Genomic DNA, 24,180 nt, shown 5'->3' with positions numbered 1-24,180 from the left:
AAAATTAGAGACAATTTCTTGTCTTCTTTTTTGTGTGTAAAATTTCAGGAAATTGTAAACAAGGGGGGAAAAGACCTCAGTTATTTGTACCATTTACAAATGTTCAGTTTCTCCCAAGATATATCTCCACTTCTTAGGTTGCAGGAATTCTGGTAATATAAATGAGATTTTGTATGTAATTAAACATTTGGATTTGAATTTACTTCTCATGAGTTTGAACTACTGCTATATTATCTGAAGTTAGATCATCCATTTGAAATTGCTCAAGTAACTGGTCCTTCTTAGTTCTCAAATGATAATATGAAAGAGCTTTCATGTTTGGGTTTTTTTTAACTAATTTTAATTTGGAGAGTCAACAGATTACATATAAAATGATTAATGAGAGGGAATCTCACTGCTGTGAAAGTAAAATGAAGGACTGTTACCGAATCATCCTGCTAAATTGTTGTTTTCTTCAGTCTGGATCTTAACCGTGTTAATAGAGATCAACATGTGCACAGGAATGCAAACACATTGTACAAATCTTTACACGGAACAGGGGCATATCAGAGTCCAGCTGAAGCTGCATACCTCCCTTGTGTACAGTACATTACCACAGTTAATAGTTGGTGTCATCTTTGCCAGCGTCTTGGAAAGAAGAATCACTGTGGTAAACTTGTACCTATTATTCTTGATAAGAATTTGAACAGTGTTGTTTGTTATACAATGGCTTTTCTCATCATCTGTACAAATAAAGTGGTCTTTTGTGCAAATCAGCCAGTGAATATTTATGACAAGCACATTCACCTTTACCACTGCAGCTGAATCAGTTGGTATTTATCAGCCAGATACTCTGAGGAGAATGTTCTCACATCTGAAATGCCATCAGAGGGAGGATGAGCTAATGACTATAAGCCAGGCTTGAGGCAACCAAAGTGCACACAGTGAGTGCCTTGTAATTTAGGTGGAACACAATGATATAGGTGGATGGATTAATTTATTACCATTAGTAAATAGTGCCATCTTTCTCATCTCCTGGTAACAGTGTGATCTGAAATTTTTTAATGAACTTTGCATGTACTTGTAGGTGTTTCTTTTTAATAAGGGTGTAAGAAGTACTTAGCTTATGAGTTATTTAATATTTGCTGTTCATTTTATTCTGCTTATAAAATCTTCATTGCATATGCATCCTGGTATTCCTGTATAAGATGCCTGAAAACCAGAATATTTTGTTCTAGAATGCTATGATTATTAGTTTTTCTCCAAAATGGACTAGGGGACCTGCTCGCTCTGTATAAAACAGATGGCAAAGTTATGGGGGGCCAGAGAGAACAGAAAAAGTGAGATGACATCTGGTCTCATGATTAAAAAAACCTTGTGCAAGAATCGTAGAATCTTGTGAGCTAGAAGGGACCCACAGGCTCATTAAAGTCCCCCTCCTGGCCCTGCTCTGAGCAGCCCCACAAGTCACACCACGTGCCTGAGCTTTTCCATTAAATGGTTCTTACGGGTTATGTTGGGTGAGGTCTGGGTGTTCCTACCAGGCTGGTCACTTAAGAAGATTTAGACCCATAGTCTGTGAAGGGCACTTTTCTCTGAGCATGCTCACCTGTTTCTTGTGCTTTCTTCAGTATCAAAAAGATTGTTCACTGAGAAGAAGTTGTATAAGTTTATGCTTCATTTCCTAAAGTCTTTCTTAGGTCAGAATCTACAGTACCTGACCCAGTAATGACAAGTTTGGTGAAGCTGTCACCTGAATTCAGATCTGAGCTGAAGCAGTGTTATACTGAGTACCTGCAATTGACTATATCAGCCAGAGCTGCAGAGGCTCTGGGCCTTGGGCTCTCCTCTGCAGGATGCTCTGCATGTGTGCCTCAGCTGTGGCTGCAGCAAAGCTGGTGTGCTCAGTGTGCAGCTGCTGTGCACCACCAGTGCAGACCATAAGACCTCCCCTCAGACCTCTGCCAGGGGAGGACATTTCCAACAGAGGCCTTGATGAATTTTGCTTGCTTTGTTTATTAGCATTTCCAAGCCAACTTCGTAGTCTCTTAAATTGAGCACAGTTTTGGTTATATGGAGAATGTTTGGTAATGCTTCTTTTAAATTTCCAGCCTGGTTTAACCCTAAAGGTGATGCTGACTACAGAGGAGTACTCTATTCTTGTGCACATGTGTGTAGACTGGAAATGATGGCTCCAGTAAAAAAAACAGGAAATGTAATACTAAATTCTAGTGGCATTGAGCTGGGAGAGGAGACAGAAACTTTGACTTTAGCATTTATCTGTCTTTACATGCTAACTTTGGCTTTGATCACTATGGAAGATAATTAATACTGGTGATAATGGGGAAACTCTTCTGCATTCCTGGCAATGCCTGTGACTCATCTGATTTAAATAGAAAGTAGAGATGTGACTTCTGGCTGGGCAACAGGTTGGTTGGCTAGCAAATTCAGGGCAAGAAACACCTGTGTTCCAGACATGAACAGTCTTGTGTCTCCTCTGCAAAGCCATCTGTGCCACAGGTTGCTTGCCAGATTTTTCTGCAGAAGGAGTTTGTCTATTAGGAAGATGATTCCACAGTTCAGCGTGGATATGTGCCACTTTCAGACAATCCACGCAGGAAACATAATGCTGCCCATTCAGTGGCAGCATCTGTTCTTTGGCGTACGCCCTGAATATGATCATTGCTAGTGACTCGCTGCTGAAATATTGGAAGTACCATCGTGATTTAAATAGCATTTAAATTGCAGGGTGCTTTTATGTGCTTTCTGCTGTTTCACAGCAGCAGGTGAGCTCCACCAATACCTCCATTCTGCTACTGGGTAAGCTGAGGTATAACCAGAGTCTGTATTTATTTTCTGCCCATGTCTCTGTGTTGTACCAATTCCAAAGACAGAAGTAATAAAGAAGAAGTAGGAACCTTGGTTTGGTACATTTTCCATTTGAATGGTGGTGTTTTCTTAATAGCATATCACACAAATGCAGTATGGTTGGCACAGTCACCTAATAAATGTAGAAAACAATACTGGATCTCTTTTGTCCCATCATTTAGTGAATATTCAATATAATTGTTTCTTTGTTTATATGCAGATCTTCATGGCAAAGAAAATAATTTGATCCTATAATCTGGCTTCTGGGTCAGCACAGATTATGCAGAGTTGAATAATTCCAGTGTGTTTATAAATTCAGGTCAAGTGAAATTATTTTCTTGTTTTGAAAAAGGACCAATGAAATTTTGTTCAGTGGTTCCTGCTCACCCTGTTCTGGTGTCAGAAAATATATGGATTTATGAGATAGAATTTAAGTCTTTGGAAAGGCTTTCATAGCCTAAGTAAATTTTCTTCCTGATATTTTGATAACATATTTAAATCCTATCTACATGTGTTCCTTGTGCTTCAGTGATTTTGACTTCCACCAGTCTGTTTTACCCATTTTATGATTTAATTAGTCTGGACTCTGAGTAATTCTCAGAGTGTGTGAGCCTCAGGAACTTTAGAATGAAGGGGTTAAAGTAGAAAGAAGTTATTTTATCATTTCCATAAAACTAGACATATTTGTAGCACTTGAAATAATCTTGTTGGTATTTAAAGTGCCAAAAATTTCTAACATCTCTGATTAGATTGAATCTAATTTTCCTGATTTAGATATTAAATAGAAGCTGTAATTAGTATCTGATTCTCATATGGAACTTTATTTTTAGGGCATGCATGTATTTTATTCATGGTTAAACTATCCTACAAGTGTTTAGTAATACTGATATTTTGGCAGTGTCTGGAGAGTGAGGTTTTGGTGATTAATGTCTAAAATAGCCTATATAGCCTAAAATACCATTTCTTTCCAGTTCATGGCATTTTGTAGCTCTAGACAGAAGACCCAGCTCGCTCATTGTGACAGACTTCCAGGACTGGCCCTGCTGAATTATTCTTGTGTACTGTTTGATTATAAGCTATTGCATGGCTATTTCTTCATAATTTGAAGCATCTCAGTAAACTGGTGCTGGAGGAGGATGGCTGTCTGTAGTATTCTCTACTTAGTTGATCTGTGCTGGTGAGGCAGACAGAGCGTTTTTTCTGCTGTGCAGACTGAACTTTGTTTTCCTAATACTGCTGTTTGAGGCACCCCCCATAAGAAGAGCAGGGGAAGTCAGTAGGTCAGGGTGAAAGATCAGAGTAGCCAAGCTGTTGTGAAAGTCTAATTGGAAACTTTCTCAACTATAAGGTGTCTCATGCAGACACATCATAAGCCTGTAGCTTCAGGTCTGACCATTCCCCTGGAAAATGAGTGATTGAGACAAGCAATGAAGGAACTGTAGTCCCTCAGAGACTGAATCTAAGACTATGCATCTGGGAGAGACCAGACTGAGTGCTCTAATGGGAGAAATATTTTCTGGTGATTTTAAGCACAAATGCCCTCCGAAACCTGAGGAACTTTTATTTTCTGAAGAAAGGTTCTTCAGAAATTCCTGTTTATGTGGGGTTACCGATTTCCTTTCTTTTTCTCTTTTCCCTTTGCCATAGTGTGTGTCTGTTGTGTTGACTCTAGTGCTGTTTCTTTTTCCCCTGAGAGCAGTTGGGTGTATGGGAGGCTTGCATGCCAGTAGGGATGGAAGGATGTCCCTCTCAGTGTCCTCTGGGACAGCAGGTCAGAGCAACTGCTGGAGGGAAGAGTCGTGTTAGGGAAGTGGTGGCTTAGCTCCTGAAAACAGACTGAGAATCTGTGGTGGTGACTAGGGGTCAGATAGCGAGGACTCAGAGAGGCTGAAGGGATTTTCCTCAGGTCCAGAAGGCCCTGATCTGACTTGGGAAATCATTGAATGATTTTAAATTTTAAGCATAAAGTTTGGGGGTTTAGTTAAAATCATTCAAAAGAGCAAAGGGAAAGAAAAAGTCAAGCATGCTTGTAGAGTTCAGTACTGGAGAAAGTCCTTCCAAAGGCTTGGGCCATCTAGAGGTAGCATGACAATGTGGAGAGGACCCAGACATTTTGGTTTGGTAGACTATAAATATACTACAAGACAGGTAGTCGACATTTTGCTGATGACATCTTCCTTTCTAAGTCATTCTTAAAGAGGGGTTTACCCAGAGCTCCCAGAAAGCTCCTTGAGAGCAGTTTTCTGAGGAAAATTTACTAAACTCAACCAGTGGTATCAGATGAGGGCAGGCAGTATCATTGCAATAACTGTACATCTGGCTTCTGTTTTGTTTTTGAAGGAAATAAATAGTTGTGAAGTTTAGAACAATGTTAAGGCTTTTTGATGAGTGAACAGCCAAGCTTCACTTCGATACATGAAGATACATAGCATGGATAATACAGTTTTGATTTTCACAAAAGAAAACAATCTGCTCCCTGCCTGTCTCATCCTCAGTTGCCCTCTGACAGCCCTTGCTTGAAGGAAGAATTGTGTATGATGGTCTCGTTGCCCTGTATGGATTTGAGTGGGAAAGTCCTTTAAGAAAGATTAGGAGGAAGAGTGATGGTTGAATGGCCAAATTAGGCAAATTGCTAGAAGTTTTTGTAGGCTTGTTTTCTAATGGCTGTTTTGGACAGTAGCTGTTGTGTGGTCATACCTTCTCCTGTTTTAGTACTTTAAGAAATGCAGTGAGCATAGCTCCGGAAGAGGTTTAATGAATATTAAGAGAAAGCCTGTAGGGATCTACCTGAAAAAATATGAGATAAATTGAACAGTTACTTGTGTCTTTCTTTCCACTTACCAATTAACATCTTGTTTGCCTTCTGTTTTTTCCAGATATCCGTGGAATACAAGAATTTTTAGACAAAGTATCTCAACAGGGAATGGATGTAGCATTACAGAAAGTAGAAAACAACATCAATAAAATGATCACAGGGCTCTTTGCTACCATGAGAATAGAAGAACTGAACCGCTACCGGGATACCCTGAGACGGGCCATTCTCATAATGAACCCTTCCACAGCCAAATCGTTCCTGACAGAGGTATGCGTTTTAATGAGAGGTTATCTTCTTGTTTTGCTCACCAAGACCACAGTGGTCTGTCAAAAGATTGTTTATTTGACTTCGTAATAGTAATAAAAAAACCAAAACAAACAGTTAAGCTGTCCTAAGTAGAAGTTTAAGTTTTTCTATTCAAAGATCAGCATGCAAGGGTGTTTCTTCATCATCTAAATGTGCATGTACATTTAAAGAGAGAACAAGTAAAAGCAAATCCTGCACGAGGAAAAGCATTTAGGAAATTTTCAGAAGAATTACCCTTCAGGCTTCTGTTTGAAGTTCAAAGATACTGTATTGCCATTACGGCCCCCACTACTGAAATATTTACAACTGAAACTTTTATTATTATTGCTATTTACAGAAATATATGTATAATATATATTTGTGGGTAAAATGTGTTTACCTAATTGATTTATTTTTTTTAACATAAAATTATGTTGGTAATATTTTTTACGTGCCACTGAGTAGTAGTAAGGTAATGGAATTAAAGATTTGATTTACATGAAGAATTTGAGATGTTGGACTAAAATCATGTTTTCAAGCAATATGGACCGGATTTTCAAAAAAGTTCTTAGGGATTTAGAGACAGGAGACCTACATATTGCATTCGATTATGAGTTGTACAATCTTTTTAAATAGGTGGTGTGGTTCTTTTTATATGGTGCTGTGCTGTTTCAAATGTGGTTTCGCATGTGTGTATATTCTTCATCATCAACCAAGGTTTAAAAATCTCTGTTTCACAGGAATACACTTTCTCTCCTCAATAATTTCTCTTTGGATCTGTTTCTAACTTGCATTACTTTTCTTCTATATATTGCTATTACCTTGGTCTTGAGAAATTCAAGCTTAAAACCTACTTCTGCATAAAAACTACTGCATATCCAGTCTCAAGTGAATGCCTTTTAGGAACATTAGCCAGAAATCAGCTTTCCTGGTTTCTTTTTCAAAATTTTGTTTGCCCTTGGTTTGTTTTGGCTGGGTGTTTCACTGTCCTTGTCATACGCTTGAAGCTTGCTAATTTTGAGTAATGAGGGTCTGCTGCTTTATCTGAGTTTGTGTAGTGCTTAATAAGGTTTAAACAATTTGTGGGCATGTTGAGATTGTTCTGCAGTGCTTTCATGATCCAAGCCACAAGTGTTTTATTTTTTGGTAAGAGACATTATGAGATATTTCACATTGTACCTCGAAAGGAGCATGGTTGGGGGCACTAACTACTATAACTCAGCAAAATAAAACTCCTGCGTTGTTCTTACAGAGTAACATTATTTTTAAAAAAAGATGGATTTCATAATTTATTTTTACACACTTGCACATAGTAACAAAGTCATTATCATATTTTGAAGTTATCATGTATGGGTTGTCACAAAAGTAAGCAATTTACTTTAGAGTTCTTACTTTCGCACTGGCCACTCAAGACTCCACAAATCAAGAGATGAGTAAAAAACAACAAACCAAATCCTCAATCCCTCTCCCTCAAAATATTTCCTATACTAAATAGCAAAAAATTCTAGAAAAACAAGAGGCTCCCCGTGTTTCTCCTTTTCTGGAGTCTGTAAGTCTAACAGGGAAGGTCATTATCTCTTTTTGCAACTGTGGTTCAAAGACAGCAGCTCACGTTGGCTCTGTATTGCAGGTTTTTGCCAGGATAGCAGCATTTATTTGGAGTATATGTGATTGACGGCAGGAGCCTCTTAATAGGAAGAGTTACTCAAATAAAAGTGAGATTATTGCCATAGCTTATTTGTGTTGGTGACAGGAAGTGAACTAAACAAGTGAGCTCCAACACAAAAAGTGTTTGCACAACAAGTTTCCAGGGGTTGCTTTTCCAATGGATATTAAAAACTGTTCCTTTGAGTCAAACCAGCAGCTGTATTATAGGGGCAAAGAAATTATAAAGCCCTATGGACTGCCAATGGACAAAGATATTCCTAAACAATTTAATGGTCATGCCGATTCCAAAGCCTGTGCCTTGTGCATGATAAGTTTGGCTAGGAAATTCAGGGTAACCTAGTGGATTTAGCATGTAAGCCTTATGAAGATAGTAAGAAAAAACTTCATATGCAGAAAAGCCCTTGGGTTTTTTCTACCCACTAGATGCTTTTGGCTGCCTCGCTGGATTCAGCTGTGTGCTTCCCTCCCCAGACCTCACATAATCTCTGCTGCCTGGTTCCTTCTTAGATGACTGTTCTGGCTGAACCCTGTCATTGTTTAGCTGAGAAGAGGGTTCATTCACTCTGCAACAGCTGTAGTAAGCGTGGTCTTGATTACTATGCAAGTAACAACTATTCCAGGGTAAATAGTCAGACACTGCCCTGTGTAAATAAGCAGTCTGTAAACTGGAGTTTGCTTGTGTAGAATTTATCTTTGTTCAGACTCTTTGAAATTCTGTGTTTGAATTTTTTTTTTTTTAAAGCAGTTTTATTTTTTTTTATGTTAGGTGCTTCTTTCTCTCCACCTCTTCTACCTCTAGATCTTGCAGAGATGAGATCTGTACTTTTACATTTAATAAAATGGAGATTAGGAAGTAAATACACTTCACTGGCTGTGGAAATAAAAGCCTACCTTCTCTTTAAACGCTATGTATTAATTTGCCCTCCATAAAGCATGGAAAGGCAGGAAGCTTTGGGAGCAATTATCACAGCATTTCTCCTTACTGGCTAAAGAATTAATGTAAAGTGAGAGGGAGGGGCCAGCTGGATTCCCAAATGTCCTTTGTTATGTTGAGCTGGAGATGGAGGAGCAGAAGAAAAAAATTCTTCTGAAAGAGTGAAATTCACTGGGGCTAAGGAGTGCAGAGGTGGGGAGCTAGCAGAGACTGGCACCTCTCCACAAATGAGTTTGTGGCAAGAAAATACTTTGCCAGGGACATACTGGAGTTTTGTTCAGGTTGTGTTTTTTTTATTTCTGGTGCAGGTCTTCTCTACTCTCAAGTAGTTGCACAGATCCCACAGGTGAAGCAAAATATTCCCGCTGAAACTTTTGTGATTATTAAATATCCCACTGTCTTGCACAAAGTTTGCTGTGATATCTGATAGCACTGGTGATGGACATGAACTGTGTGTCGCTCTTTTTTGCTTTATATTTTTGCGGTGGGGATTTTTTTTTTTTGCACATGATCTTCTGAGGAATAATAAGATGTCCTTAAAGGACATGTCCTTGCCAGTTCAGGATGACAACAAAAATCAAGGGCTCCAAAAATCAAGTGTGAGAAGTCTGGGTAGGAGCAGGGTCAAGCCAGGAGAATCAGGTGGCAACAGAGTTCCTAGGGATAACAAAGCAAGTTTGAGAAGCAAGACTTTTGGAAGCAATATTTTAGGACACAAGCCAGGTGTCCTCCACTGGGCCAAAATGCTGTCAGTACATCTTTGCTTTCAGGTTTTTTTCTGTTTAGCTAAGGAAGCTACCTTATCACTTGAGCGCAGGAATGTGAATGTGTTCGGCTGTGTCGTGACTCCAGGAGCTGATAACAGGAATACAAAGGAGAGACAATGCATCTAATTCATTCATTTACTTACAGAGAAAAACTTCACACATTGAAAATCCAGCTAGCCATGTGTGAAAGAGCCCTAGCACCAGCCAGGGATTTTGCTGGAGTTTTGACTGGCAAGTTCTGGAAGGCCTTGGTGTAGGTGCTGGAGAAGACACTGCTGCCTCCAGCCTCCCCTCAAAGGAGGGATTACCAGCCCAGCAGATGTGACTGTGTGTCTTCCTGCCCCTTGCAAGGCCCCTTCTCACACTTCTGTTGCAGGGGTCATTACAAAGAGAGGTGAGAAACACTTTTTAGCTGTGCCAGCAGAATTTTCAGAGCATTGGCAACATGTATAAGCCAGCAGAGTTCTTTGAGGCTTGACAACCTCAAGCCATCATGCAGTGAGCATTGGCACATTCCAGGCTGGGAGAGTACTACTCATCAACTCACTCTACACTGCATGGTTTGTGTAAATGAAAAATATTTGCTATTTATTATTGTAAAGGTTCCACTCTGCAACAAAGTTGAAGTCACTGAACCCCATCATGTGCAGACTTCAAGCATGCTGGGGATATTGAAAATGTTTACTGTTAAACATCTATTAAAAGTTAAACTCATCTGCATGACAGAACTGGGTTATAATTATTGAAATGGTGTATTCAACAAAACTAGCTGCTACCAAATGTGAGAGTTGCAGCAAATAAGTCCTTTATGTTGGCCTCTGTGTAGGTATTTTGTTTATTACACTAGCTTCTATAGGTGCTGTTTTATATTTCTGTATTTATTTTCAAAGAAAATTTAAATAATGTAGCTTTCAGTATTAGTATAATCTACTACTCATGATTTTAAAAATTAATTTCCTTTTATCTATCTCAGGCTAATGTGGGACAGTACTAAAATAAGATTACCTTGGATGAAAAGAAGCTACACTTCTACTTTCATGAATAAAATAACTCTTTATTAATGAAATGGTAAAATATACAGGAAAAATAGAATGAAGCTTATATATTAAGTACTGAAGAGTTCTTGCAATGTTGTGGGCAAGTGAAAAAAATAAAAGGAAAGAGTGCTTAAGGAGCAAATGTAATTTAAATTGCCTCAATGTAATTGAACTTTTAACATGCTTTTACTCATAATTACTGTGAATACAATGAGAAGTAACATTTATTCTGTGAAATGAGATTATTCCTGATAGCAAATACCCTGATTTTTATTATATTTGATTGTTGTCTCTCAGTTGAAAATAACAGTTAATTTTAAATGTAATTATTTGAAAAAATGCAGTGTTTTAAATATAGTGACATAGTTATTGTTTTACCAGGTATTAGATCTGATCATGAAGCAAATTGTGAATCTTCTAGCTCTAAAGACAAGGATTTTCTAAAGTTTTACATAGTGTTCTAACCAGGCTTATTTCTTTAATTATTTAGTGAGAATTAGGAAAATTTATTGAACTTTTCCAAAAGTTTGATTCAGACTTTGTGTGTCCAAAGTTCATGGCAACTTAGTATTTTATTTATCTTTTTTTTTCTTTTTTTTATTTTATTTCATGATGCCTTACTCTCTTTATTTTGCATATATCCTAAAGAAGACTAGTACAGAAACTAGCTGTTTAGTTTTTATATTCATTTTTATTAATAAGGAAAGTGATTCTGTCTTTAGTCAAAAGCATGATATACAGATATGAGGTGAAGTGAATTGAGTTGAAATTAGGAGTTGAGAATCTGATGCACCTGCATGCCACTTCCACTGAAACCTGCAGTAAAAATTCAGATCTTTCCAGTGGGAGCAGATGGGAATGATTTTTGTTCAGGTGTGGACAGAAAAGACACGTAGCAGGCAGAGGTAGAAGACTCCAGAAAAATATCAAGTACATATAATTCACATGATCTCTGAGTTTGAAGGGACCCACAAAGATCATAGAGTCCAACTTCTGGTCCTGCATGGGACACACCGAGTTACACCATGTGCCCAAGCATATTCTCTGTCAGGATGGTGCTCTGACCACTTCCCTGGGGATCCTGTTTCAGTGCCCAGTCACCCTCTGGGTGAAGAACCTTTTCCATATATCCAGCCTTAACCTTCCCTGATACAGCTTCAGACCATTCCCTCGGGTCCTGTCACTGGTGACCACAGAGAGGAGATCAGTGCCTGCCCCTCCACTTCCCCCCATGAGGAAGCTGTAGACTGCAATGAGATCTCCCCTCAGTCTCTTCTCCAGACTCAACAGACCAAGTCACCTCAATCAAGGTCCTTCATGATCTTCTTAGCACTCCTTTGGATGCTCTCTAACAGCTTAACACGTTCTTCTATCTCTCCCTTGCCTGGCTGCTGATGCTCTGCCTGATGTCCCCCAGGACACAGGTGGCCCTCCTGGCTGCAGGGCACTTCTGACTCACATTCAGCTTGCAGGGATCAGAACCCCCAGGTCCCTTTCCACAGTGCTGCCTTCCAGCATCTCGTTCCCCAGTCTGTCCATACATCCAGAACTGCCTCATCCCAGGTGCACAATCCAACACTTTTGAGCTTCACATGGTTGGTGATTGCCCAGTCCTCTGATTTGTTGAGGACTCTCTGCATGGCCTCTGCAGATGAAGTCAGTAGCTCCTCCCAGTTTAATGTCCTCTGCAAACTTGCTTAGTAGCCCTTAGAGTCCTGTGTCTAAGAAATTCATGAAGTTGTTGAAGAGCACAGAGCCTAAGATTGGGCCCTGTGGAACCCCACTGGTGACAGATCACCAGTCTGATGTCACCTCAGTCACTGTGACTCTTTGCCCAACCCATGAGCCAGTTGCTCACCCATCCCATGATGTGTTTAGAACAGGCATCGGATTTGGATTTAGCAAAGCTGGATTTTCTTCTTCTGCTATGTGTGTCTACATACCTGTGTACAGTGTATATGAGCTAAAAAAATAACAGTCCTTTGTGTACATACAAACATTTTCTGCAACGACAAAAGAGTATTCATCTGCCACTTAAAACCCACACAGAGCTTTATGTTTTCAAATTAACTCTGCTACCCAAACAGTTTCTTCTTGTCAAAGTAAAATGGAGATTGGATGAGTAAGGGTTTGCTCAGTTGAATTTGGCAATTGAACTGAACCAATGATGGGCTGCAGAAACACCCAGGTGTCATGGGAAGCCTGTCGGATTTCCAGTTAGGCTGAGGAGTGACTTGATGGTTTGTCACATGTATAAGTACATCAAAATTTTCTGTGCCCTGACAAATGTGATAGCTGGGTGGTATCCTCCCATGAAGTAAGGAAAAGAGTAATTTTTTATCACATTTATTGATGCATGGTGCTTATGATTCAGCATAATTTGCTTCAGAGATTTTCACTATTGTCTTTGTGAAAGTTTATTCATGATCGCTGGGAATTTTTAAACAATCCTGTTTACATAAAACACAAGTCTGAAGTCTCTACAGGCAAGAGTTCAGGCAGTTCCCTTTTAGTAAACGGGGAAGAAAGTGAAAAATCGGCAGCAGACATATGAACCTACTGCTATTTTTATCTCCTTTTCCTATCATTTTATCACAAGTGTGTATGTTGATTAGATTTTACCTAGGAGTGATGGTCTTCAGAGGCCAAAATCAGATTTTTCAGTCAGTGTCTGTTTGCTCCTTTATTTTGATTATAAGTAAGCTGAATGCTGTCATCTTTGAGGTCATCTTTCTCACCTGAGCATTTGAGCTTTTAGACCTGCACTCTCCTGGAGAGCCTATTTGCCTTTTTTGAGTCCATTCTCTACAACATTGTGGTGAGATTAATCCTATTCAGTGTACTCTGTTATAATTTGTTGTTCTTAATTGCAATGTTGAAAAATGTTTTTTTTTTCCCCTTCTTTCTCCAGCGTTAAGCACAGAATTCATAGCTGTAAATTGAAACGCAACTGAAAGGATTTTTTTTATTTCATAAGACCTTCTGAATCTCTAATAAAGAGATGTTCAGAAAATATGTTCAGAATGCTGAAACACTTGAACCATCCTTTAAGTGGTCTCCCTGACTTTTTTTTTAACCTGCAAGAAGGGGTCTTGGAGGGTTTTAGGTTTTACCTTTCAGTGAAAATCTGAGAAAACTCTTGGTTTACTGTGTAGTCCAATTCTTTGCCTTTTTATGCTCTTGCATCCTTGAATCTAGGCCATCCAGCTGATGGCTAAATGAATGGATGAGAAAATGACTGGGTTTTTTTACTACGAATAGAGTGATGTTGCCTTAGATTTTATATGCACTTGCTTACCATAAAGTGAAAGTTCAAGGATAAAACATTTTAGTTACAAACAATGAAAAAGAAAAGTGGTGAAATAAGTCAGCTGCAAAGGGATTTGTATCATTTGCATCATTACTGAAACTGCCATCTGAAGCAATCCTTTCTGTTTGTGTGTTATCAGGCATAGTAAAATTGAGGTTTTCCAATGTAGAGTTGGGGTTCTTGACACAGAGTGCAGTGCTTACTGTAGCCAAGGTCATTTATTCTGGTATCTAAAATGAAGCAAAAACATTTTGGGAAATCTATCCCAACACAGAGAGTCTACACTTAGAAGAACAGGAGCTGGGGGCTGTCTGCAGGTGCTTTGCACTGTTGTGAAGTCTAAAACTAAGGCTGTGCCTTTGTGTTTGTGAGAGGTAAGGCTCCGTGTCAGTAGCCTGCAGCTCAGCTGGCACATTTCTGTTGGCTGTGAAGGGTTTGTTTGTTTTTGTTTTTTTTCATTAAGGTTGCTGATAGCAGCTGCTGAGGAGGAGCAGCATACAGATATATTTATCTTTCAATCGGCCATGCCTCACATGTGTAAAGTTAGGCAAAAGCCTGACTGATGTTACAAGTCTGACACCAATATACCTTGTGAATTGTGCCATGGTGGTCTAGGCTTTTACATTCTCAATGTGGTGTTGGTGGCATAAGGAGGCACACACACAAGTGTGCCACAAAGCCAATATGTACCAGAGCACTTGTGTGATTTACAGCGTTAGAAAGTCACAGATTTTCTCTGCATTTCAATTCTTTCAGTATTTTCTCCATTCTGGCTGTGTGCTGTTTAGTGATGTGGTGTGTATTGGAGATAGATGTTCACATGGTGCTGCTTTCTATCCTGTGTCACACTGTAGCACAATTGTGAGATATATATCAGGTCTACCTCTCTTGTGACAGCAACAAAAGCTGTCATGTATTATCTTTTTTATACAAAAACAAAACTTATTTTGTTGATAAAACATACATTAGTTATAGAGGTGTATGCAGGCCAATATGACTATAATTGATCTGTGTCTTGTTGTCAGTACAGATATTTACACTATCAGAATTTATAGTTATATAACAATTTTTTTATCTTGGAATATAATCAAATAAGAAAGAAATCCTACACTGTATGTAAGGTCTGACTGGTATTTTGTATTGAAAGCAATAGTTAAACTGCTAGTGTATTTGAGAGAAGAGGGGAGCTTCAGTGATTAACTACTGAGTAGGAGATATATTATGTACTTTATGAGAATCTCATAATATTTGCCGTTGTGCAAACAACTGTTTGGTTATGCTTTCCTATAATTGCTTTCTGTTTCTCTACATGGCTTTCAAAGACTCAGTAATTGACATCCTCTTCTTTGGAATCTTGCTGGGTATGCTGTTTCTGGACTAAAACAAATAACTGAGGGGCTGACCTCCCATGATCTTCAAAGATGTAATCATTCTTTTCTTCTTCAATTTGTGTTGGCTATTCTTTGTTCTGCTTTCTTAAATTGCTATCATACTTAATTATATTCTCCTGTTGTCATACCAGCGATTTTAATTGGATGTGATAGCCTTGGTTACTGCTTATCCTTCCTCTCTGCTTTTATAGCCTCACTATAAACATCTCTGTTGTGTTCCTCTTGAGAGACAAATGTTTTCCCAAGGAGAGTAAATTGCTTCAACCAGCCAAACAGAGTAAATAAATTTTTTAAAAAAGCAAACAGGCAAGCACATTAATGCAACAAAGCTATTACATATACATTGGTAGAGACAGTCAGTGTATTAAAGTGTGTATTTTCTACATAACTAAAGGTGGATGATTCTTGTAAGTGTTATGAAAAGCCCACTCTGAACATCTGCAAAACTAATATGCAGTTGACTGCCATGGGATGAGTGTCTCTTTGAAATAAAATGACAGCTAGAGAGGATTAGCTTATAGTGGAAATAAGATCTGACAAAACTATTTCTAATCCAATTCTTTCTCCAAAGTGATGTTGCCTGATTGGCAGAACTGTTCTGCCTCCTTTCTTCTCACCAAAAAATAGAGGTATAGTCAGTGTATTAGCTTACCTTGGCTTCCAGAAAATATAACTGATTTCCTAGCTATCATGAAAATTCAGTGTTGAACATTTCTAACCCCAAAACACAGTTAATTTACTCACAATCAATTATTATAAAGTTTGTTTTGTCCTTTAGTTAAACTGAAATGGAAACTAATAGCCATTATTTCATTTATTCTAATAATCTTCCGTGTGACACTGAAGAAGCTCTCATTAGTTTGTCTGAAGTAAAGGTTAAAGTTTATACACTATCACTCCTTTCATAGAGTTTGCTGGGAGTTTTCTTGTAAAATTTTGCTGAGCAAGGTCTCCCATGCTTTTCTCCTTTTTTCAGTTTTTTATGTGGTAGTTTTATTATGGCTGTAATGCTTTTGCCACAAGTATTTGTAATTCTTGTGTCAAAATAAATTCTTTAATATTTGTTCAACCAGATTGATAACTATCTGTAAATAGATAAAAAGCATGTTAATAAAAATGCTTAATCCACCATTAGAAACTATGGCTACAGTGTTGGGGCCTGATTCAGGTAACTTTTGTAGATACTTCATAATCAGCAGTAATATTTTTGAAGTCTGTTTTAAGATGATTTGTTCTATTTTGGAAGCACTTAGCCAACTGTAACTGATTTTACGGTTTCTACAGAGTTTCAACAGGAGTTGCAGACTGCTGATGTCAAGAGCTAATTTTAGATTTATACATTATAAGTTTCTTACCTCCCCACATAATTTTCCCCTAGTTAGGACTTTTGCTATTTAGCTTATTTATAAATAATTTTTAAAGATTTGGTGGTTTTTTTTGTACCGGATGTTCTTATTTCAAATGGAATATTAAATAGTGCTGAGTTTCATCTCAGAATTTCCATAAATGAAAGTAACAGCTGCTTCTGCTGATTGTGAGAATAGGTGTAAAAGTATCACTTTGAGTTTGTAAAAAACATGTTTTCTACTGGCTTCTTGTGTCATCCACAGCAAGGGTCCTCTCTTTAATTAAGAGCCCTGTGCTTCCTTGGGGGCTTTGTTTATTTTGTCTCTTCTTACAAGTGACTAGGCAGTGGTGCTGAGAAGGTCGTGGGGGTTGGACATGACCCAGCCACGTGCATTCACAGCCCAGGATGGGCCACATCCAGCTGTGGATGCCCCATACTTGGAAGTGTTTGAAGCCAGGCTGGATATGGATGGGGCTCTGAGCAGCTTGGTCTAGTGAAAGGTGTCCCTGCCCATGGTAGATGAGTTGGAAATAGATGGTCTTTAATGTTTTTTCCAAGCCAAAACATTCTGTGAATTGCTGAGGAAGGGAATCAACATCTCTTTTCAGATAGATAAATATTTCAATCTTACAGAGGCTCCTGCATTTCAGAGTGAATAAAGAATCACAGAATGGATCAGGTTGGAAGGAGCCACTAGAGGCTGTCTAGCCCAACCTCCCTGCTCAGTCAGAGTCCATTAGACACATTATTCAGGATTGTGTCCAGATGGCTGTTCACTGTCTGCAGAGAAGGAGACTCCACAACTTCTCCAGGCAACCTATTCCAGGGTTCAGCCACCCTAACAGTAAAATTTCTTCATCATGTGCAACACGGAGTAGCAGGAGTTTATGCTGTTAGCACAAATTAATTTAAGAAATAGCTGCTACACATGAACGCTAGAGGAGGAGAAGGAAATCAGCAAGATCATAGTATTGACCTACTGTGTTAAAAGATGAAAGTAATCTGTTTTGTTTGGTTTCTTGTTCTTTATCTGGCTTTTGAGCCAGTATTATTTAGGAGTTAGATGGACAGAAATTCAAAGGTGATTAAAGGAAAAGATAGATTTTTGTTCAACCTGCTTCAGGAATTCAGTAAACGAAGTTGCCTTAAGGAGTGCTTTGCAGAAGACATTCATTCAGTTATGAAGGCACCAAGAGCAAAAGCTCCTTTTAACCTGTCCTCAGGTAGGTGGAGACAAAGAAGGCCTTCAGGCAGGGCACTAACTTAGGGAAGTAGACTGATTCTCATCATAGGATTGGACATTTCTTAATGAGACTTGTAGTGGAAAAATTTCCATAGGTTATTACATATGTTATTCACTGTTTTTGTATGGAACAGAAGTGAGTTGTGCTGGGGGGAAAGTAGAGGAAGGAAAAAGGGAAGTGGATGATTCAAGTTTTATCCAGATTTTATTAAGCAATGATGAAAGTACGTTCCCATAAACTCTAATTTAAACAGAGAACAGCAAAAATAACATGCTTGGCATTTTTAGATGCTCTGAGAAATTAAAGCTTTTCATGTGCAATATCCTTAAAATATTTTAATTTCCTGGAGATGTATGTTGTATTGAAATTTTTCTTTCTCAGGAAAGTGTGGCTGTTGGGTCTACAGAATACCTGTTTCATATCCCCTGTTAACTCTTCGGTTCACACTCATAGTAGTGATGTAAATGTGGATCTGATTTACGCTTCTTTGATTTTTATTTTTTTGAAAATATTTTGCCCTAATTTTAGAGGGAGAAACTGAAAGTTATGTAATAAACCTATGTTTTATTTATATACTATTTCACACGTATATATCTAACACATATCAAAGCCAAAAATCATGCTTGTAGAACAGAAATCAGGTCAGTAGTATTTGCTGTTGGAATCAGTATTTAAAGAATAAAGCCTGTGGTTGCTATTCTAAATTACTTAAACATTGGTAAAACTTCACTGACTTTAAGATGTCCTGACTGAAGCCAACTAGGAGGTTTTTTCTATCAAAAATTTTCAATTTTCTTGTGGTCTGTGCTTCTGAGACAGGCAGGCAGATGACCTGGGGGCCTGGACTCCAGAACAGATTTCATAGAATTTCAAAGCTCTTGCACGTCATTCCAAGTTGGAATAAAACCAGATTTTCAAACATCTACATCCTCTGCAGAGTTATGTGACCTTTCTTTTCATTCTTCTTTTCTCCTGACTAGCTTTCAAATTTACTTCCAAGCCAAGCTCTTTGCATTCCAGCCTGTTGGATTTGCGGTCATGGGTCTTCCAGCTCGGAGAGAACATCTCTGTCTTTGCTGTGAAGGCATTTATGTATCCATACTGCCAACTGCTAAGTTTGAGCTCAAAGTACTTTTTCACTGCCCATTTAATCAATCTTCATTTTAATCTTGTTTAGAAAGTGGCTTCCAGCCTGCCATTACTGAGGATCCTAACGAGGCTTGCAACATCCAAGCTGAATCCAAGCAGAGAGTCAAACCAGTGTTCAGAAAGGACACAGAGAGCTGAGTGCTGTCCTCAAGCTGCCTGACAGACTCATGCAGGCTGAAGGGCACATTGAACAAGGGAGGAGGCAGAACAGGGTGAGAGAGCTCATAATGTACTGCCACTTCCCCATCACAGCTGTCTGATCACACCTGAGGTGTATGAAAAGACAAAACTGCTCAGATTATATTCCCTAGCTTTGCCATTGCTTATGGGGATGAAGACTTGAGGCAGACTTGGTATTTATTTTCAGAAAATATGAAATGAAGTTATTTCATTTATTTTGAAATTAGAATTTAATCTCATATTGCCGTGTCTGTTCACTATCCTGATTGTATCAAGAAGCTAAATCAGGGGCTTTATAGTATATTGTCTGTCAGTGCAGTGACTTTCCCTGATGTATAACTGTTACCATTTGCTCAAGGAATGTTCTGTTGTGTTTGTACAATACTAAAAAGATGCACATTTTCAAGGTTTTTGATACTTCTAATGTATATTATAGAATGCAGGGGAAAGGGTTATGTCTCAAGGGCATAATGCATTCACTTGGGATAAGAGGAATAGAGACCTAAAATTCCCCTGGGAGAAAGCAGTAAAGCTGCTTTCAGTTCTGACAAATACTTTGTTTAGATTGTGGAATAAATTCGACAGGATTAAATTTGTTGAGTTGAAAAATACCAATATGTAGTGTAGAATGAGAAATACAATTTTTAGCCCGGTACAAATGTGCATCCCCTCACAGGAATTACAAGTAATATAACGTGATGAGAAATGCTGCTTTTCTGATTGAGCTACTCTGATGCAGAAAGAATTGAGAAAGTGGAAAGAGTCAATGAATACCAAGGAAAATTAATGATTCTTGAGGATCAAATAAAGTGAAAAGATTCAAAATAAATGTATTTCCACAGTTTGCTTGAATTCACACCACTTGACATAGTTTATACTTCAATACAACTCATGGAGTTTCTACTTAAAAGCATTTTATTCTTTTGTCTGCTCCTCTGTATATATTTACCTTTTTTTTTTTTTTTTTTTAAGGTAAGTGTAGTATACTGGTTTTTCCTTTCACCACAGTATTTTATGAAATTCCTTTCATATTTAGCCTGGTAAATCTTCCATTAAGCAAGATTCTCGAGATCCCCTGCATATCAGCTTTTTCCTTAAAATTAGGTGCATCATTTCATTCTTCTTTCCTTATTGTCTTTGTAAGATTGCCATGAGAACATACATATGCTATGGCTATGGTCTTGTTCCTTTCAAAGAAGTTTTTTGTTACCCTCTTAGGACTGCAGAATTTGTAAAGCTCTAGGTGGTTTATTTGTCTTCATCTCTTAACAGTGGCATCATTTGCAGACTCTCAGTCTGAAGTGATTACTGCAGGGATCCCTGGTGTGTTGGATAGATCCCTTTCTGCACATTGCTGCCTTCTCTCCACATGTTGCTGGTGCTCATGTGGACCTCAGCCAGAAGCTTTCTCTCTCTGTGGAGGCCATCACACACTGTCAGAGGGAAAATCTGCATGCAACTCCCACTCACTTTGTATCTGACAAAAACATTTTTCATGAGGATATAGCGGTTTTCATGGAGTGGCTGAGTCAGATTCTCATCATTTATATAATGATTTGGTGTTTTCACACAAAGTCACATTTGTAGTTTGGGGTTTTTTAACCTTGCCAGGAGCTACTGCTTTGATGACTTAAGATGCCCTTCCTCCTTTACTTTCGTTTACTTTATTTTTGTTTTAAATTTTGTATCCAATTCAATCTGACTGCGAGTCAAAGTGCTTAGGATTTGAAAATTATGAGCTTTTTGGCTTCTGTGCACATTTCCTGCTTGCTTTTGGCAGCCACACCTCCTGCACTCAGTAATACTAAACTGTAACTTTTAGCTTCTGGTTGCTTGGAAATTTTTGGCTTTCTTTGTTCCACCTCTAAAATTTGATGTTTGTTTTCATATTCCCCAAATCAAGACGTAGAACCCCATAACCTCCTCACAGCTCATAGTTTATTTCCATTGCAGTCTGCTTCTCCTGTTTCATGCAGACTTAAGCTCGTTCTGCAGTTTGCTTAGTGTGGCACCTCTTCTTGCTCAAGGGTTTCATTTCTTGTCCTGATGGGTTTTGCAATTTTGATTTAACCTTATGTGATAGACAAAAATATCAAATTTTCAGAAAATGCAGCACTTAGTGGTGATAGTTTACTCTGAAGCAGAAGACACATGATGAATTTAAGACAAATAGAGCATGAGATGTTTTTCACACCAAAGAATATTTGTGCTAATCAACAGCATTTTTCTACTTTTACCCAATTAGTGGCGTTTTTTTCTCACAAAAACACTTCACTGTTTCTTTTTGTATGACTTTTAACTGATTTTCCCAGTAGTGTTTCTGTTTTCAAGGAGCTCTTATCCATGATAGCTATAGGGTGGATTTGCTTGACACAACTCATTGCTGTTAATATCTTTTGTTGAACATGTATCATTTGATTTTTCTGTCACATTTGTGCACATTCTGCACAAAGATGTTTAAATTTCTCTGTATTGGTGATATGTATTATGTTTTGCCATACTGGTAATTCCCATGGATTGAAGTTCTCTGTTTATTAATGGTAACAAAGGTATAAATATATAGTCACATCATCTCTTCCCTACAGGATAATTAAGGATGAAAAAGGAAATTCTTTTCTTATTAATATTTTGATAGCAATAATTACCAGTCAACAAAATTTATCAAGATGAGTAAATTCTTGTCTCTGGGAGGTTGCTACAGCAAGTTTATCAATTGAAGTGTTCTTTCCCAAGCTTTCATCCTATGGATGATTCTCACAGGAGGGATGCTGGTGATTTGCAGTTGGGCATAATTATTTCCTGCTGTCTTCTCTAAGTCTGTAATGTCTGGAAAATTATGTTTGGGAACATAAATTCAGAATCTGCTCTGTACTAATGACTGGTGATTGCTCTTTCTGGATTTTCGTGCAACTTAAACGTGCTCCCTGTCCTTCAGACATCTGTTCGATGTCTAATCACCTAAACTTAGGAAAGTTTTAACCTTTATTTGTATAATTATTCTGGCCAAGCTGCTATATTCTCATCCATCCCTTATTGCTCAATTTTCCCTTTTCTCTGAATCTTCACACCTGCCCAGCATTTCAAAATAGCTGATTCTGTTTAGGAAGTAACTTTCAGGTGCAGACTTTCTCAATAAAAGGTGCATAGCTACAATGTGTTGAAATTACAAAATCTCTTTCTCTGCTCTTGATAAATGCAATCTCACCCAGTGTGAAGCTATTAAAAATCCTAATGAAAGATTGTTTTCTAGCTTGTTGCCTTGCCTGTTCTTGAGTCTGCCTTCTTGGTGGTGTAGAACATAAAGCTTTTGCTTTTATCCAGACCCTTTTTTGAATTATTCAATGTTGGTTTTTTTGTATTCTAAATGGTGTTCAGATGTCAGCTCTTGTTTGCTTTGCCCATGTATTATTTTTCACTGCTTTCTTCTGAATGATGTCTCTTCTTCCATGATTTTCCCTTGCACGTGGAAAGAACACATTACTAATTCACACACAACCAATTCATTATCCTGCTTTTGACCTTTCCTCCAAACTTCTTTGTCACCTCTCCTATGATTAACTTGACAATGTACAGGCAGCTGTTATGCTGAGACAACTGCCTACTGTGGTGACTAATATTCCCTTTCATCTTTGCTCCTCTTTCACATGTCTACCTATCACTCTGTCTACCTACTTAACTGATCTGTCCTGTTTTTACTCTTCAGATACCAGCTTTCAGAAAGCAGGATCTCTCTCATCTTTATCCATGTGCCCGGTGGGTTTTGACCTATAGGACTTCCTAGTGGAATGTGCAATGCTGTTAAGGATTTATTTGTGCTGAGGTCCCACACTCTCATAATTTTCTACCTGCTGTGGTTTCCCCCTTCCTCTGTGTTCCTACTTGCATGTTGTAGCACCTCTGTGCCAACTCTTACTTGTTCAACTGTTTGCTTAGTTATGAAATGTTTGCTTTACTGATAGGATTTTATGATTCTAACCCCACTTTTTATGTAAGATAGCTACAATGTTTCTTTCCATTAACAGTCTTCCAATAAATGAAATGCCTTTTTACTGCATCTGTATAGCCAATTAAAACTTGAAATATGAAGTGTGTTTCTTGAACTCATAAAGCCATGAAATATTATTTAATTTGGCTTTAGCATTAATTGATCAGTACGACAAGTTGTTAAAATGGTTGTAAAAGTCATAAACTAAATTATTACCGAAACTCTTATAAATAAACTAGATAATCAAAAAACATATTGGGTGACATAAAATATGACTAATACCATTACAGTTAAAATGCAAGGGAATTCCAATGTAACTAGCAGATGAAATTATTTTACTGTTGTGAAGGAAGAATGAAGTTTCAGTTCCCATTGTTAATTCATTCAGAGATTTTGTAACATAAAGTACGATGTCTAGAGGGGCTGAGTAGCTCTGAATGCATAAATAAGTGCAGTTGTACTGACTTTATCCACAACTTGCATGTTCTGTAATGTACAAAGGTTTTATTTCATCAACTCTCATTTCACTGATACCTGACCTGCTCATATCTTCTTGTCTTCCAAGAGCATACACTGTCAATTTTGTTCCCCTGGAATTTCAAATGTAGTGTTTGTGGACTAGTCCTCCTGATTGCCCACTTGTATTAGATACTGTAAAAGCACAGGAGGGACAAAACACCTCTGCTCTAAGACTTAGTTCAATATTCAGTCTAAATCAGAGTTTCCCTTATTTGTACTCATCAGAACATTGTATCTGGATTTAAACTGTTATTCAATGTGTGCGTGTCCTAATTTAATTTCTTATGCTGTTTTACAGCCACAGTCACGCAGATGAAAAATTATTGTCTAGATCTTTCTATACATTGTGATTACTGAAATGAAAAAAACAAAAAGTCCATAAACACTTGTTGGGATTAAATCCTAGGTATTCTTCATAAACACAGCTATCATACAGAGTTTCTTAAGTCATGGGTAAAAGTAGCAACATCCAGTTTCCTGCAGTTTGATCACATTGGCTTTTCTGTATTGTTAGTCTCCTGTTGATAGTTGCATACATTTTGATTTATCTAGTACAACATTACCTCCACAGTTGGCCTTCTGTATAATACATTCTCTGGAAAGAAAAATTAGCCTTTTGTGCTCTCCCTTTTAACATTCTCCAAAAATGTGTGTCCTTCAATGTTTATATATTCCCCTAAAGAAACAGCGGTGTTTCTCTG

At 38.0% G+C, this 24,180-nt stretch overlaps 1 protein-coding gene across 5 annotated transcripts in view; it reads left to right on the top strand.

Annotated features, from left to right (window-relative positions):
• The window catches only part of GRID2 (glutamate ionotropic receptor delta type subunit 2), a 679,862-nt gene that overhangs the window by 407,436 nt on the left and 248,246 nt on the right, over positions 1-24,180 (top strand). For all 5 annotated transcript variants that reach the window (XR_015803327.1, XM_014875285.2, XM_088163983.1 and 2 more), the window contains exon 4: positions 5,724-5,929. Coding sequence is in view for 4 of the 5 variants with exons in the window: in XM_014875285.2 (XP_014730771.1) it covers positions 5,724-5,929 (206 nt within the window). In the remaining variant the exon portion in view is untranslated. The remainder of the gene's footprint in view (positions 1-5,723; positions 5,930-24,180) is intronic.

This window comes from Sturnus vulgaris, chromosome 4 (assembly GCF_052056855.1).
Source record: "Sturnus vulgaris isolate bStuVul1 chromosome 4, bStuVul1.hap1, whole genome shotgun sequence".
NCBI classification, from domain to species: domain Eukaryota; kingdom Metazoa; phylum Chordata; class Aves; order Passeriformes; family Sturnidae; genus Sturnus; species Sturnus vulgaris.
This window is presented reverse-complemented; position numbering and strand designations above follow the sequence as displayed.